General features: G+C 45.4%; 1 protein-coding gene across 13 annotated transcripts in view; it reads right to left on the reverse strand.

Annotated features, from left to right (window-relative positions):
• The window catches only part of entpd6 (ectonucleoside triphosphate diphosphohydrolase 6), a 72,044-nt gene extending 68,801 nt beyond the window's left edge, over window positions 1–3,243 (reverse strand). For 2 of the 13 annotated variants that reach the window (XM_078230224.1, XM_078230225.1), the window contains exon 1: window positions 3,159–3,243. In XM_078230224.1, coding sequence (XP_078086350.1) covers window positions 3,159–3,195 — 37 coding nt within the window. In that variant the 5' untranslated portion in view covers window positions 3,196–3,243. Of the gene's footprint in view, window positions 1–97; window positions 390–3,135 lie in introns of all 13 variants that reach the window. The other 11 variants (XM_078230215.1, XM_078230212.1, XM_078230223.1 and 8 more) reach the window with 11 other exon arrangements.
• Window positions 3,244–15,233: the final 11,990 nt, after the last annotated feature.

Here is a 15,233-nt window from a genome sequence, read left to right on the forward strand (position 1 = left end):
TGATTGCAGTAGGAAGTATTATAAGGAGGGATTGTACTTCTCAGTATCAATGCTGCATTTTCGCCACTTTTCAAAATAACTGGAAATGAAGACCTACCGCTTGGCATCTTGGTAAACTTGAAGACATGGATGCGTGTCCCAGTACTGCCAGCATCAAACATAATTCCATAAAAGTCTTGAGGGGTAGGTTGTTTGAATGCAGCCTGCATTGTGAATCCAAGTCCATTTTGTATATTTTGAAAAGGTTTCTTTAGATACAAGTATACGAATAGGCATATGAAAAGGACAAACACATATGCAACTTTTGGTACCTTCATGGTTCCCAAAAGTTAAATACATATTTTCTTTGCTGTAGATTCATGCAAATTATGCACAAGCCACTATGGAATCTGTAATAAAAGTCAGTTTAAACAATTAACCAATTTTGAATATATATTTGTATAATAAGAAAGACTTATTTCTTAGAAAGTGGAATTTCTCTTTTTCTTTAACTAGCCAGTTATTGCGCAGCTTTGCAAAACTTTTCATCAAGGGGATAAAAGGTAAAACCTAAAGATAACACAACTTGTAAGATTAAAAAAAGCAATAATTTCAGGCAGTCAGTGCTGGATCACACAAGTAATGTGCACGACAAATTGAGCCATGGAATTATATGCTGCAGTGTGGAGGCAAAACAGTGCAACCGGCTAAAAAACGTGTAGGTATCAGAATCTGCACCTTTACCTGGTCTGGCCTATATGTGACACCAGTCCTGCTTCAATTGGTTTACTCTTAAAATAGCGTGCCACATCACTGAATTGCGCAAGGGAAATTTGGGATGGGCAATTAACTCCAACCTTGCAAGAAACATCCACGTCACAAGAATGAATAAAGAACAAAAAAAAAAGACTTGGTCCTGCTCAGGCAAAACTGCATTCAATACTGGCCAAATAGTTGAGAGTGGAAGTAATCAACTTCTTGGTTTTCTGATTGGAATTTTGGGGAATTGACAATCTATTTAAAATGTCCGGCTGGTGTCCAAGGCATGTTTTAAACAACTGACAACCTGAAGATTAACATTACATGGGCGGCACGGTGGCACAGTGGTTAGCACTGCTGCCTCATAGCTCCAGGGACTCGGGTTCAATTCCCGCCTCGGGTCACTGTCTGTGTGGAGTTTGCACATTCTCCCCGTGTCTGCATGGGTTTCCTCCCACAGTCCAAAGATGCATTGGCCATGCTAAATTGCCCCTTACTGTCCCGGGATGCGTAGGCTACAGGGATTAGCAGAGTAAATATGTGGGGTTATGGGGATAGGGCCTGGGTGGGATTGTTGTCAGTGCAGACTCGATGGGTTGAATGGCCTCCTTCTGCACTGTACGGATTCTATGATTACCAGCTTGGCTATTGATAGCACACGCACCTCCGAGTGGTGGTTTCAAGTTTCATTCCAACAGCCTGAGCATACAATCGAAGTTGACACTCTGGTGAAGTATTGAAGCACTGTAAGAGGTGCCAATTTTTGGATGACATGTTTTCCCAAAGGGAAATTGCAAATGATGCTTGAGTGATGTTATTTGAGGGATCAATATTGACCAAAACAATAGGGATTAATCCACTGTTCTTCTTTATAGAAGCATTTATGTCCATCTATGAGGGGAAACGGTTACTAGGTTTAATATGTCATGTGAAAAATAACAATTGACAGTACAGCACTCCCTCACTCCTGTATTGGATGGAGTATCAGTTTAGATTACATGTTCAAGTCTATGGAGTGGGACTACAACCTCTAATTTACAGCCCACAACCTCTGACACACTCTTATTACAACAAAGGAAAGGCTGACATAATGGTGGCAAAGACAGATTATGCACAAAGCCATGGCACAGAATAAATTATAGAATCATAGATAGAATCCCAACAGTGCAGAAGGAGGCCATGAAACCTCCACCAACAACAATCCCACGCAGCCCCTATCCCCATAACCTCACATATTTACCCCACTAATCCCCCTAACCTACACATCTTGGGACACTAAGGGGCAATTTAGCATGGCCAATCAACCTAACCCGCACATCTTTGGAGTGTGGGAGGAAACCAGAACACCCGGAAGAAACCCATGCAGACATGGGGAGAATGTGCAAACTCCATACACTCAGCCACCCAAGGCTGGAATTGAACCTGGGTCTCTGACACTGAGGCAGCAGTGCTAACCACTGTACCACTATTCATGATGAGTCACAGAATGCATAACAATATTAAAACGTGCATTATGTCATTGGGCTATAATAATAAATGACACAATGTGGAATTCAGGCAATTAATGTGAGTAGTTAATACAAAACTCTTCAAGAGGCAATATCTAGTGAGTGGGAGGCAGCTTGAAACGTGAAAAATATGCAAGGCGAGGATAGGATTTATAGTTAACCTCATAATAGGTATTTTAATTGAACAGCAGCAATGGGGATAACTTGTAAACTCTGTATGGTTGTCAACTGTTTCCTTTTCATTAAAACTGAATTGAAGATGCATTGAAATGTTACACGAGTTGAATTGAATGTATGTATACCCTCCAGAGTATCTCCGCAGTTGAAATCGCAAATTTGGACAATTCAACAGTGTTACTGCATCCTAAAAAGTAAAGCGACAGTGAAAAGTATCTCGAACTCCTGGTTATTGAAGAGTTATTTGGAGTCTGAGAGCCAACATTCACATGGAGAGCTCTACAGTTGGCTGCTTAAGTTACAGAAGTGGCTGGCTGTTAGCTGCGGAACACAGCACACTTTACCAACCAAACCGATCAGGACTGAGATTGACACAAGCGATGCAAAACACCCCTTCCCCCGGCAATTTAATTCTGAATAAAGCGTTATCAGAAAGCTTTAGAGGTGGGGTCGGGACCGGGGGGTGGGGGCGGGGACTGGAGTGGGGGTGAAGATAGGGGTTGGGATGGGGGCCCGGGGTGGAGGATGGGGGGCCCGGGTGGGGGTCTGGGGCCGGGAGTGAGGGTTGGGTCGGGGATAGGGGTCGAGGTTACACGCATGTATTTATGGGACACTTTGTGAGGGGAATGAAACCGGCGGGAGAAACCCGGAGAGCTGCCCAGCAAACATCGTCAAACCATCTTTCCAACCGGAACTCATTCAGTGAAAACACCTCCAGCCGCTTTAATCACCTACCGACCCCAGCAACCGCCATCACTCCCGCCGCTGCCATCGCTCCCAAGTGTCAGCCCCGCCGGAACCCGATCGCGCGTGCGCGCCCGCACCCGAGGGGCGAGCATGCGCGCCCAACCAACTTCAGACCTGCTCCGCGCATGCGCCTGGTCTTTACTCTGCGCTTCACTGGGCGCAGTGTTAGAGCCCACTGACATAATGCATGTTTTAATATTGTGACTCATCATGAATAGAAAACCCATTAATGTAATTTATTATATTCTATAGCTCTGTGCATAGTCTATAGCGGGTAAAGGAGAAAGGTCAGCATGGCAGCAAGAGGGAGAATTAAAATGGCAAGCAACTCGAAACTCATAGTCACGTTTGCAGACTCCAGGAACAGCACTTTATCTTCTAGCTCGGCACTTCCGGACTCAAAATTGAGTTCAACAACTTGAGATTGGAACTTTCCCATCATCAACTTCTATTTTTTGCTGGGGTGGTTTTGTCTCCTTTCTTTATCCCTTCATGTTGCAGTCGGCTGGTTGTTATGTGGCTATTCATTACCTCATTTGGACACAACCTTTGCTTCTGTACCGTAGCTATATTCTCTCTCGTTGGCTGTTGTATCACAAAGTCTTTTGTTATTGAATCACTCCTGCCCTTCTACCTATCATCTAACTCTGGGTGGCACAGTGGTTAGCACTGCTGCTTCACAGTGCAAGGGTCCTGGGTTCAATTCCTGGCTTGCTCACTTGTCTGTGTGGAATTTGCACGTTCTCCCTGTGTCTGTGTGGGTTTCCTCCGGGTGCTCCGGTTTCCTCCCGCATTCTGAAAGATGTGCTGGTTAGGTGCATTGACTTGGACTGTGGTGACTAGAAGAATTTCACAGTCCTCGTTCACACTTTCACTGGTTTAGAAACTCTTACGTCTCTATCTTTCTTCAGTTCTGATGAGAGGTCATTGATCTGAACTGTGAATTCTGTTTCTGTTCACAGATGCTGCCTGATCTGCTGAGCATATTCTGTTTTTATTTCCAGCAACTGCTCTATTTTGCTTTAGTTCTACAACTCTCCAAGATTTCTGCACTCCTCCAATTCTGCCCGCTTGAGGATCTGTGCTTTTATCACTCCACCATTAGCTGCTTTTGCAAAAGGTGTGGCTTTTGCTACCAAATAAACCTGTTGGACTTTAACCTGGTGTTGTTAAACTTCTTACTGTGTTTACCCCAGTCCAACACCGGCATCTCCACATCTTGGTTTCAGGTGTGCAGACCCTGAGCTCTGGAATTCCCTCCCTAAACCTATTTCTGCTTCTCCTTTCTCTTTTAAGACCTACTTCTTTGACCAAACTTTTGGTGACCTGCCCTGATGTCAAAGTATCAAATTTTGTTTGATAACATTTTTGTGATACACCTTGGGACATTTTATTATATTAAAGGCACTCTGTAAATATAATTTGTTGTTGAAACTAGTTCCAGTGACAAAAAAGGTCGGTAACAGAGGGCACAGATTTAAGATGATTGGCAAAAGAAAAAAAGGGTAATAAAGAATCACTTTTTTAGACAGTGAATAGCTGTGTTCTGGAATGCATTGCCTTATAGAGTGGTGAAAGTAGATTTAGTGTTAAAGTTCATAAAATAATTGTGTACATACTTGAAAGAGAAGAAGTACAGGGCTATGGGGAAGAGCAGCAGAGTAAGATTAATTGGATACTTTACCAAAGAGCTGGCACTCGCACAATGGATCAAGTGGCCTCTTTTTATGTTATATCGTTCTGTAATCTTCTGACAAGTCTGGAGGAATGACAACATGACTCTTTGCTCCAACATCAACTCTTTTTCCCATAGCTGCTCCCTCCTGCTCTGCTCTTGGACCTTAATATAAGCCAATATTATAGGCCTCATAATGTACATCAGACTGAAAGGGTGCAGAGGAGATTCACCAGGATGTTACCTGGGCTGGTGTGTTTCAGCTATGAAGAGAGGCTGGTTAAGTGGTATCGTTTTCCTTACAGCAGTGAAAGGAGGGGGGGGGGGGGGGGTTGTTGGGGAGAGCAACCTGATTGAGGTGTACTAAATTATGGGGAACATAGATGGGAAGGTATTTTTTCCCTTAGTAGAGGGGTTAATGACCAGGGGACATAGATTTAAGGTAAGGGGAAGGAGATTTAGAAGGGATTTGAGTAAAAATGTTTTCACCCAGAGATTGAAACTCACTGTCTGAAAGGTTGATGGGTGGGAACCCTCAGAACATTTAAGAAGTGTTTAGATGAGCACATGAAATGCCATAGTATGGAAAGCTATGGACGAAGTGCATGAAAATGAGATTAGAATAGATAGGTGCTTGAAGGCTAGTGCAGTCTCGATGGGTTGAATGGTCTCTTTCTGTGCTGTAAATCTCTATGAATAGGTGAAACATTCTAATGCATGGCGAGTAATGGTTGTTAATCGTCTGAAACAGTAACAAGTTGAGGTGGTAGCCAGAAAGATGTTGAGTCAAGTGTGCTAGGGAGAGTGGAATATGAGACTGAATTGGGAATGTGAAAGGATAAACTGATGGGGATGGGGAATAGAGGCCAACTTTTATTGAGGGGGCTGTGAGGGCCTTTGTAAGATCTGTGAGGACCAAAAGCAGTACAGTACAGACACTACGACAACGGATGAATGAACACCGCTCGACAATCACCAGCCAAGACTGTTCTCTTCCTGTGGGGGAGCACTTCAGCAGTCACGGGCATTCAGCCTTGGATCTTCAGGTAAGCGTTCTCCAAGGCGGCCTTCACGACACACGACAGCGCAGAGTCGCTGAGCAGAAACTGATAGCCAAGTTCCGCACACATGAGGACGGCCTAAACCGGGATGTTGGATTTATGTCACATTATCAGTAACCCCCACAGCTTGCCTCCTGGGCTTATAGAATCTCACTAGCTGTTCTGTCTGGAGACAATACACATTTCTTTAACCTGTGTTTAATGTTCCCTCCACCCACATTGTCTGTACCTTTAAGACCTGGCTGGCTGTAGGATTCACATTCTAATCAGTATTCTGCAACTTGATTTTGTCTGTTTGCACTGTTTGAGAGCACATTTCCACTCCATCTGACGAAGGAGCAGTGCTCCGAAAGCTTATGGTATTTGCTACCAAATAAACCTGTTGGACTTTAACCTGGTGTTGTGAGACTTCTTACTGTGTTCACCCCAGTCCAACGCCGGCATCTCCACACCTTAATATGGAAGCAGAATTAACAGGATAGTTATTAACATTCAAAAGTTGTATGGCCAGACACAAAGGAGATCGACAAACAATGGAAAGCTTCAGCAGGGGGTGAAAAGAAAAGGCACATTTACGAAGAGCTGTGTGTGTAATACAGTTAAACAGGAAAGAAAGCGAAGACAGGGTTAGAGCAGGGATTGTGAATTGGACAATTTTATTTTTGCAGCTTTGGTTTTGCCAGAGCTGACCAAACCATTTGGCAGAGTTTATTAAAGGGATTGGAAAAGGAAGTCTCTTGGAGAATGTGCGCCATCAAGACTGTTGTGAACTAACTGAAGAAGTTCTTCAAGAATGTGTCATTCTGGTGACGAATGTCTTCAGGTATCTTGGATGGAACACAAGGGCTGAATTGATTGAGTGGAAAAGTGAGAGATTTACGTATTAGAGGGCAAGTTAGAAAATTTTGTAGCTGCATGTAGTGCCACATGTCTGTGTGGAGTGATACAGGTGCGGTAGTTGTGATATGGTTATGTCAGATGTGTCTTTGTTGTATTAACTATTTAGTGTGAAATTTACCTTATTATTGTTTGTCCGTTAATTCATGTTTAATTTAGGTTGGTTCTGATTCAAGTTAAAGTAAAAGTTGCAAAAGTGAAAATTTGTTGGTAATTCCTTCATTTGGGGGTTATTTGGTAACTTTGGTCATTTTAGTTTATATTTTCTCGATAGGGTTTGTAACAGGAGCCAGCATGAACTGGAGGGGTGAGGTGGCTTGAGGAAAGAAACAGGTCACCTTCAACTGGGATAGGAAGGGAATTGTGCCAGATTGAATTCGTGAATAACAGGTTACATTGAATTTAGAGAATATCCAGCATAAATCCAAAATTTGTAACAGGCACACTGAGGAGATTTGAAAAGTTTCTTTGTATATGTGAAATATAAAAATATAGAGGGTCATTTTAATCCCCGTAACTGATGGGATGTGAACATTTTAAAATCCTCAAACCATCAATCTTCAACCCACCCAGTTCCAGTTTTTAAAAAAATTGCATTCTGCAATCAAAACTTCTGAGTTCCCTGGCCAAAATTCCATTTCCCCTCCTACTTTCTGTCCTTGTCAGTATCATGACCATAAGAGTACAATTAAATTTCAACTTGTAACAATGCAAAAATAGCAAGTCATAGCTGAGAAACACATATGACTTACATTATGTAGTTTCTACTTAGCCGAAGACAGGAGGAATAGGGCATCAGACAGGTAACTGTTTAGAGACTGAGCTAGATCATTCATAACCTTGACATCCTATTAAACTATAAACAGACCTTCTAACCTTATATCCTTGCCATCACCATGGCCAGAAGTTCTTACCAGAGGTCTACAGCCTTCTAAGTTCCAAGGGGACCGCAGCCCATGGCTTCTCCTAACACCGTAAGAAGTCTCACAACACCAGGTTAAAGTCCAACAGGTTTATTTGGTAGCAAATACCATAAGCTTCTTCTAACACCGTCAGTCAAGCCTCTAAATCAGCTCAGTTCTTATGAACTGCAGACTGTGTGATTTTTACTTTATTTCCATTCTCTCCTACTCCATGTGCTTCTGGATGATGCAAGCTGACCATCTGTTCGTATTATCAGCACATGTGGAGATATAAGTTTCGATAGAGGTCTCTTGGTACTGGAGACAGTGAGATCTTCGGGAACTGGAGACAGGTCTCCAGATGTGCAAGCTTGCAAGGAATACAGCACCACATCTGTGTCGCTGAAAGTGTTGGTGCCATTTAATACAAGCTACTAGTACAAAGCTGGATATTCAGCAATGACATAAATAAAAACTTGCACATGTGCTCATTGACGATATTGCCATGTCTTGATAGAATTGTTGTTCAGCAATAGCAGCGTATTTCACATCGAGTAATAAAAAATAAATATAAATTTGTAATTGTGTGACTTTTTTGCACAGTAAAAAACACTTTGTTACGCAGGTCCGCAAAATTATATAAAATGGGACAAGGACTTTGGATGCTAACGTTTGAGAATTCCTGACCTAGGCCACCCATTTCCAACTCCTTAACGTCTCTCTCCATCCCTACTTCAGCTCAACATGTTGCTGAAACCTTCAGTCATGCCCTTATTACTTTAGAACCAACTGATCTGATGTCCTTCTGATCCACATTCCAACTTGCACCTTCTGTAAGCTTGACCTCATCCAAACTGCTGCCCTTATCCTAATTTGCACCAAACAATGTTAGCCCATCATTTGCTATTGACCTACATTGGCTCCTGGTCTGGGAATATCTTGACTTTAAAATTCTCGTCCTCATTTTCTTTGTACTCCTCCAATTTTGCCTATCCCAATTTTCATCATTTCACCACTAGGCAGCCACATTGTGGCACTAATCTCATATTCTCTCCTTAAATCTCTCTTTACATCTTTCTCCTTAAAACCAACTTCTTTGAGAAAGCTTTTAATCAGCTATTCTGATATCTCCTTATGTCTGTAACAAACCACATTTCGATCACTTTCCTCTGAAATGCTTGGGGACATTTTTGTCATTTAAAGGCACTAATTAAATGCAAGTTGTTGATGTTCCTACAGTCCCAGTCAGAACATTTAAAACTTGCCTTAAGCCCAGCGACCACATTCACAAATCATAATTTTCTATAGACAATATCTGTCGTGCATATGGCAATTATGGTTAACCACACTTCTGTCATTACGAAAAGTTAAATTTGCTAAATTGCAGAGTATTTGTCTCTGCAGAAAAAATATACATGGTATATTGCCCACAGTACACCTCTTATGACAGAAAGTTGAAAAGTTGGTCGTTCTTTCTTTCCTGGCTTTTTTAACTACTAGCTGATCTCCTTTGGAATTTCTCAAACCTTAGTCTGATATCCAGAACTTGTTTATGATGGTTAGTTGCGAAGGTGGGGTTGTGTTTAACCTGGTCTATATCTTTAAGGCCTCTGTTGAAATACACACTATTAGAAAGTTGTCCAATTGAACAAAACCTATGGTTAATTTGAAGGTAGAGGTAGCTGCTTTTAAATCCTTTGCTCCTGACCTCAAAGAGAAGTCTGGTTATCAAGTTTAAAAAACAGAACAGCAAATTACTGGCTTTATTTTTTCGTAATGCTTTTGACATGGAACAATGATGCCTGGCGTGTGTAGAGTATTTATTTAGTGTTATAAAACGCACATAACAAATCTATGGTAACAAGAGAGGAATAATACACGGTCATGGTTAGGTGTTAACAACAAAAGAAGAAAAACAATACCAACCAAAGAAGAAAATCCGTGTGTTTCCCAACCAGAAACCATGGACGAACAGGGATATCCACTGCTTGCTGAAGTCCAGGTCTGAGGCGTTCAAGTCAGGCAACATTGACCTATACAAGAAAGCCAGATACGATCTAAGGAGATCCATCAAAGATGCCAAAAGACAGTACCGGCCCAAACTAGAATCCCAGCCTAGCCACACCGACCCCCGCCAACTATGGCACGGTCTGCAAGACATAACAGGCTACAAGATGAAGGCAGGTAAAATTGCTGGCTCCAAACCAACCCCCCCTGATGAGCCGTTTTGAGCAAGAGGTCAGCGAGAGCATGCCCTCCACCCTGGAAGCCCTGGATGAACCTGTATCTGGGGTCACCATTGCAGAGCCGCTTTCTCGAAGGTCAACCCACGGAAAGCGACTGGACCAGATGGGGTACCGGGATGAGCACTCAGCTCCTGTGCAGATCAGCTGGCGGGAATATTCGCAGACATCTTCAACTTCTCTTTACAACAATTTGAGGTCCCTATCTGCTTCAAAAAGGTGACCATCATCCCGGTACCTAAGAAAAACCAAGCAGCGTGCCTTAATGACTATCGGCTGGTGGCTCTGACATCCATCATTATGAAGTGCTTCGAAAGACTAGTCATGGCACGAATCAATTCCAGCCTTCCGGACTACTTGGATCCACTACAGTTTGCCTATCGCCACAACAGGTCCATTGCAGACGCCATCTCCCTGGCCCTGCACTCAACCCTAGATAACAAGGATACCTATGTCAGACTCCTATTTATTGACTACAGCTCAGCCTTCAACACCATTATTCCCATGAAACTCATCTCCAAACTCTGTGGCCTGGGCCTCGGCACCTCCCTCTGCGATTGGATCCTGAACTTCTTAACTCACAGACCACAATCAGTAAGGATGGGCAACAACACCTCCTCCACGATCATCCTCAACACCGGTGTCCCACAAGGCTGTGTTCTCAGCCCTTTACTATACTTTTTATAAACCTATGACTGTGTGGCCAAATTCCCCTCCAATTTGATTTTCAAGATTGCTGACGACACCACCATAGTTGTTAGAATCTCAAACAATGACGAGACAGAGTACAGGAATGAGATAGAGAATCTGGTGAACTGGTGCAGCAACAATAATCTCTCCCTCAATGTCAACAAAATGAAGGAGATTGTTATCGACTTCAGGAAGTGTAAAGGAGAGCATGCCCCTGTCTACATCAAAGGGGACAAAGTAGAAAGGGTCGAGAGCTTCAGGATTTTAGGTGTCCAGATCACCAACAACCTGTCCTGGACCCCCATGCCGACACTAGAGTTAAGAAAGCCCACCAACGCCTCTACTTTTCAGAAAACTAAGGAAACTTGTCATGTTCACTATGACTCTCACCAACTTTTACAGATGCACCATAGAAAGCATTCTTTTTGGTTATATCACAGCTCAAGACCGCAAGGAATGACAAAAGGTCATGAATGTAGCCCAATCCATCACGCAAACCAGCCTCCCATCCATTGACTCTGTCTACACTTCCCGCTGTCTCGGCAAAGCGGCCAGCATAATTAAGGACCCCACACACCCTGGACATTCTCTCTTCCAACTTCTTCCATCGGGAAAAAGATACAAAAGCCTGAGGTCACATACCAACTGACTCAAGAACGGCTTCTTCCCTGCTGCTGTCAGACCTTTGAATGGACTTACCTTGCATTAAGTTGATCTTTCTCTACACCCAGCTATGATTGTAACACTACATTCTGCACTCTCTCATTTTCTTCTCTATGAACGCTATGCTTTGTCTGTATAGCGTGCAAGCAACAATACTTTTCACTGTATGTTAATACATGTGACAATAATAAATCAAATCAAATCAAATCAATATCTTCCATAAAGATAAACTTAGCTTAGTTCATCTGGGAAGAGATCGTTACTCTCTGACTAAAGCAATAAGGCCACTATAACATCACAGGATCTCTTTGAAACATATACAATTCTGACAAGGTTGGTGATTGGATGCAGGGAGTGTGGTGGCAAATGGTTCTGGTGTTGCCCATTTGCTGCTCGGAATGGTGGGAACTCGAACATTCTCATTAATTATGGACAGGAGAGTAATGACCTGGCAGAATGGGAGCTGATTCAGCTGCCTGTCATCGGCTGGCAGGGGCCAACATCTGGGAGCCATATTCAAACATCAGTCAAACACACATCTCACTCTCTCCAGTCTTCCTGTCTCCAGGACACTGCTACAGATGTCTTACATGCACAACGAGAAGGCCGAAAGCTTCAAGAGTAAGGCAGCACCCCGTTTCACCCAATAGGCCCTCGCGGCCCGTATCAGAGGAATGTGGGTGTCTAGGGATGTCCTGTATTCCAGGGAGCACACCCAACCTCAAATCTCTGGCCTGGGATGCTATTGCTGTGGAGACTCCCCAGCAATCCCCCTCACAACTCCTCTTTGGCTGGGCACCATGCCCACACAAATGCCAACTGATATTAACCACCCCTCATACTTGCCAGGTGAAAGCCTTACAATATCCTCTTAATGTCCCTGCAGGAGAGGGTCGCCCACAACAGGAGGGAGCGGGAAAAGATGGGTAGGGGTATGCCAGAAATCAGAATGCTGACCCCCTTTGAGGAGAGGGCGATGGACCTTATGGGGGTCCCTGGAGCAAACTGTGACAGACAGCGAGGTCGGCATGCAGCAGAGAAGTGAGAATCCACTGCACCTTTATCCTAATGAGCTGTCTCAAGTGAGTTCCAGTTCTCACACTCCCTTGTCTTAGCCAGATGCTGACCTCATGTCCTTTGTCTTTCAGAATCTCCATCAGATGAGGCTGCTCCATCCATGGAGGACACCAAAATCTCATCACTGCTTTCACCAGCACCATCTACCAGTGCAGAGACACTCAGCTCGGTGGGACATGTTAGTGGACAAGCTTCTGGGTCACTATCTGGTGCATACCACACAGTTGCTGAAGCACATCAGAGGGAGGCAGGAACATCCAAGGGAGTGTGCAGTCGGAGGTCTCCTGGATCCTGGGAACCAGCCACTCCAAGGCAGATGTCAGGCTTCTGGAATTATCCTATCATTGGTAGAGATGCAGCTGCAGAGCCAGGCTTCGCAGGAAGGGATGTCAGCGACTTTCCAGCAGATGCAAGGCTAGCTGAAGGAATCTGGAAGCCTTCTTTCACAGGAGATGGTACCAGCATTGCGTGGCACCCAGGGCAACAATGCAAGAGTGGTGACCACAGTGGAAAGCCTGGGGCAAGATGTCTGAGCCATGTCTGAGCGACAGCCAAGACTTGGCCCACTTTGTGATGTCAATGGTTTAGGTGCAAAATAGCAGAGCCCAGTTACAGAAGGACATCTCCCAGACACTGGTGGACATTGCTGCAGCACTCCAGAGCTCCAGTCACACAGTACCGTGGCTGAGGGCTTCGTCACCATGGCTCAGACATTGATGAGCCTCTAGGATTGGCAGCGCCAGGTGTTCCAGGAGCTCACTCCAGCTGTCTCTCCAAGGTGCCAGCAAGCACCCCAAGGGAGGATGAAGCTCTGGAGCCTATCCTGAGGTCTTCCACCAAGGAGACCACTCCAGTCTCTAGCCTGTCTAAGATCCCCCCTCCTGACACCAGCGCATTTCCTGGGCAGCGGGCAGAACAGGGTGACTCAGCCACACCTGTGATATCCGAGAGTCAGCCGGGGCCCTCCAGGTCCAGACCCTACAGAGGACGCTTGCCAAGGGCATCACAGGCCACAGGGCTCAGAAAGCAGCAGGCTGCCTCCATTTCTGATGTGCTTTCTGGGAACATGCCTAGAAGGAGCAGGAGCCCATGGAAAATTAAGAAGATAGAGGATCACTGAGTTCACACAGGTGAAGGCATACAGATGTAGATAGGGAGTTGGGGCACTGCTCGATAATAAACACTACCAAACACATCTGCACATCAAAACCGAGAAGCCTCTCACTCTTACTCTCACAGGTGGGAATAGGGTTGCTGCCCCTTCTGACCCCTGAACCTCCTACACTTACCACCTTCACCCAGAAATGAGAAGCCATGAACCAGCTGCCTCTGACGACCTTGCCTCGCCTGTCCATGAGCTCAGATATCGCCACCTCACCCACCCCCCCACATTTTACTGTGGCCCATTGAAATATGCCCTCATCCCAAAGTCAAGCATGAGCTGGGAGGTCAGTGCTCTCTCAGCAGAAAGGCTTGCTCAGAATATGAGAGCACCACAGCTTTCCTCACAGCGAGTCATCATCACCCTCCTGCCTTGAGAAGAGACCCGTGGACACTGCCAACCCAGCCCCATCACCTTTGTGTGATGTCAAATAGACTCTTGGTTGGGGGAAGGGGGAGCATTGGTAACGGGAAGGGTCAATGGTAAAGATCGGAATGGGGAGGGAACAGTAGGTTTCTGGAAAGTGGGGAACAAGGGATCAGGCCAGGCAGAATTTGAGGGTAAGGGGGCGGGGGGCGGTGATTTGTGCTATTGGACAAAGAGGCTCCTCGATGGTGAATCTGAAGGCTGTGAGGGCCTCTCTGGACCTTCAGTTCTGTTGGACCATGGCTGCCGCCTGTCCACTGTCCTCCATGTCCTCTTTGGGTTCATCCTTGGCCCTCTCCTGGTCCTCCTCCTCTGTCAAGGCCACATCTGCAAGATGCTCTGAGGGCTGTATTGGAGTGCCCTGCCAGAGTGGTCCAGACAGCGGAAGCACATCTTGAGAGGCCTTATGACCTTCCTGGTGGCAGCGTGGGCCTCATTTTATCAGCTTTCTCCCTCAATCTCAGGCTTCTGCACTGGTGTCATCAGCCATGACTTCAGCGGGTACCTTTGTCCCCTACTAGCCAACCCTTCAGCCAAGATGAGGGGTACCTCCGAGTGCCCCAGGATGTAGGCGTTGTGCATGCTCCCAGGATATCATGCACAGACACACATGATGTTCAGTTGGTGGTCACACACAATCTGGATGTCAAGGGGGTGGAACACCTTCCTGTTTGTGCCGAGACAGCAACACGGGGGCCATTGATTGCCTCCCTGGACCTGGGGAATCCCAGCATTGGCAGAGAATCCTGCTGCCCGGGCATTCTTGAGTGCCTGGTGCAAGTGAAAGGTGGTGTAGTCAAATGCTCGGGCATACAGGACATCCATCACCTCACAGATGCACCTGTGGACTGATGTCTGTGAAATACCGTACAGGATTCTGCTGAGCCATGGAATAAGCCAGAGGTGAAGAAATTCACGGCCACTGAGAGTGGGTGTCCTCCTCGTCCTCCTCTTGGTGCCAGGTGTGCAACTATCTGGCACAGGTGCCACAATGTGCCCCTGTGAAGTCAGAGTCTGTGGCGGCACAGGTTGCCCAACAGCTTGTTATAAGACCAGCGCCTCCTGGAGACCCGTGGTCTGTCTTCTTACCTCCTCCTCGGCGTGATTGGCAGCTGGCTCTTGAACCTCAGCAGTGGCTCCCTGTTGTTCAAGTGCTGTCTCAAGTGGTGCTGGGTCAAGCCTGCGCTGGCCCTGGTGCTCACACCATCGTCTGATGGCCTTGGCAGTAGTCACCAGAAATAAAGGTAGCTGGCCTGACTGCAAGATG

The sequence above is a fragment of the Mustelus asterias genome, chromosome 15 (genome assembly GCF_964213995.1).
Source record: "Mustelus asterias chromosome 15, sMusAst1.hap1.1, whole genome shotgun sequence".
Lineage (NCBI taxonomy): Eukaryota > Metazoa > Chordata > Chondrichthyes > Carcharhiniformes > Triakidae > Mustelus > Mustelus asterias.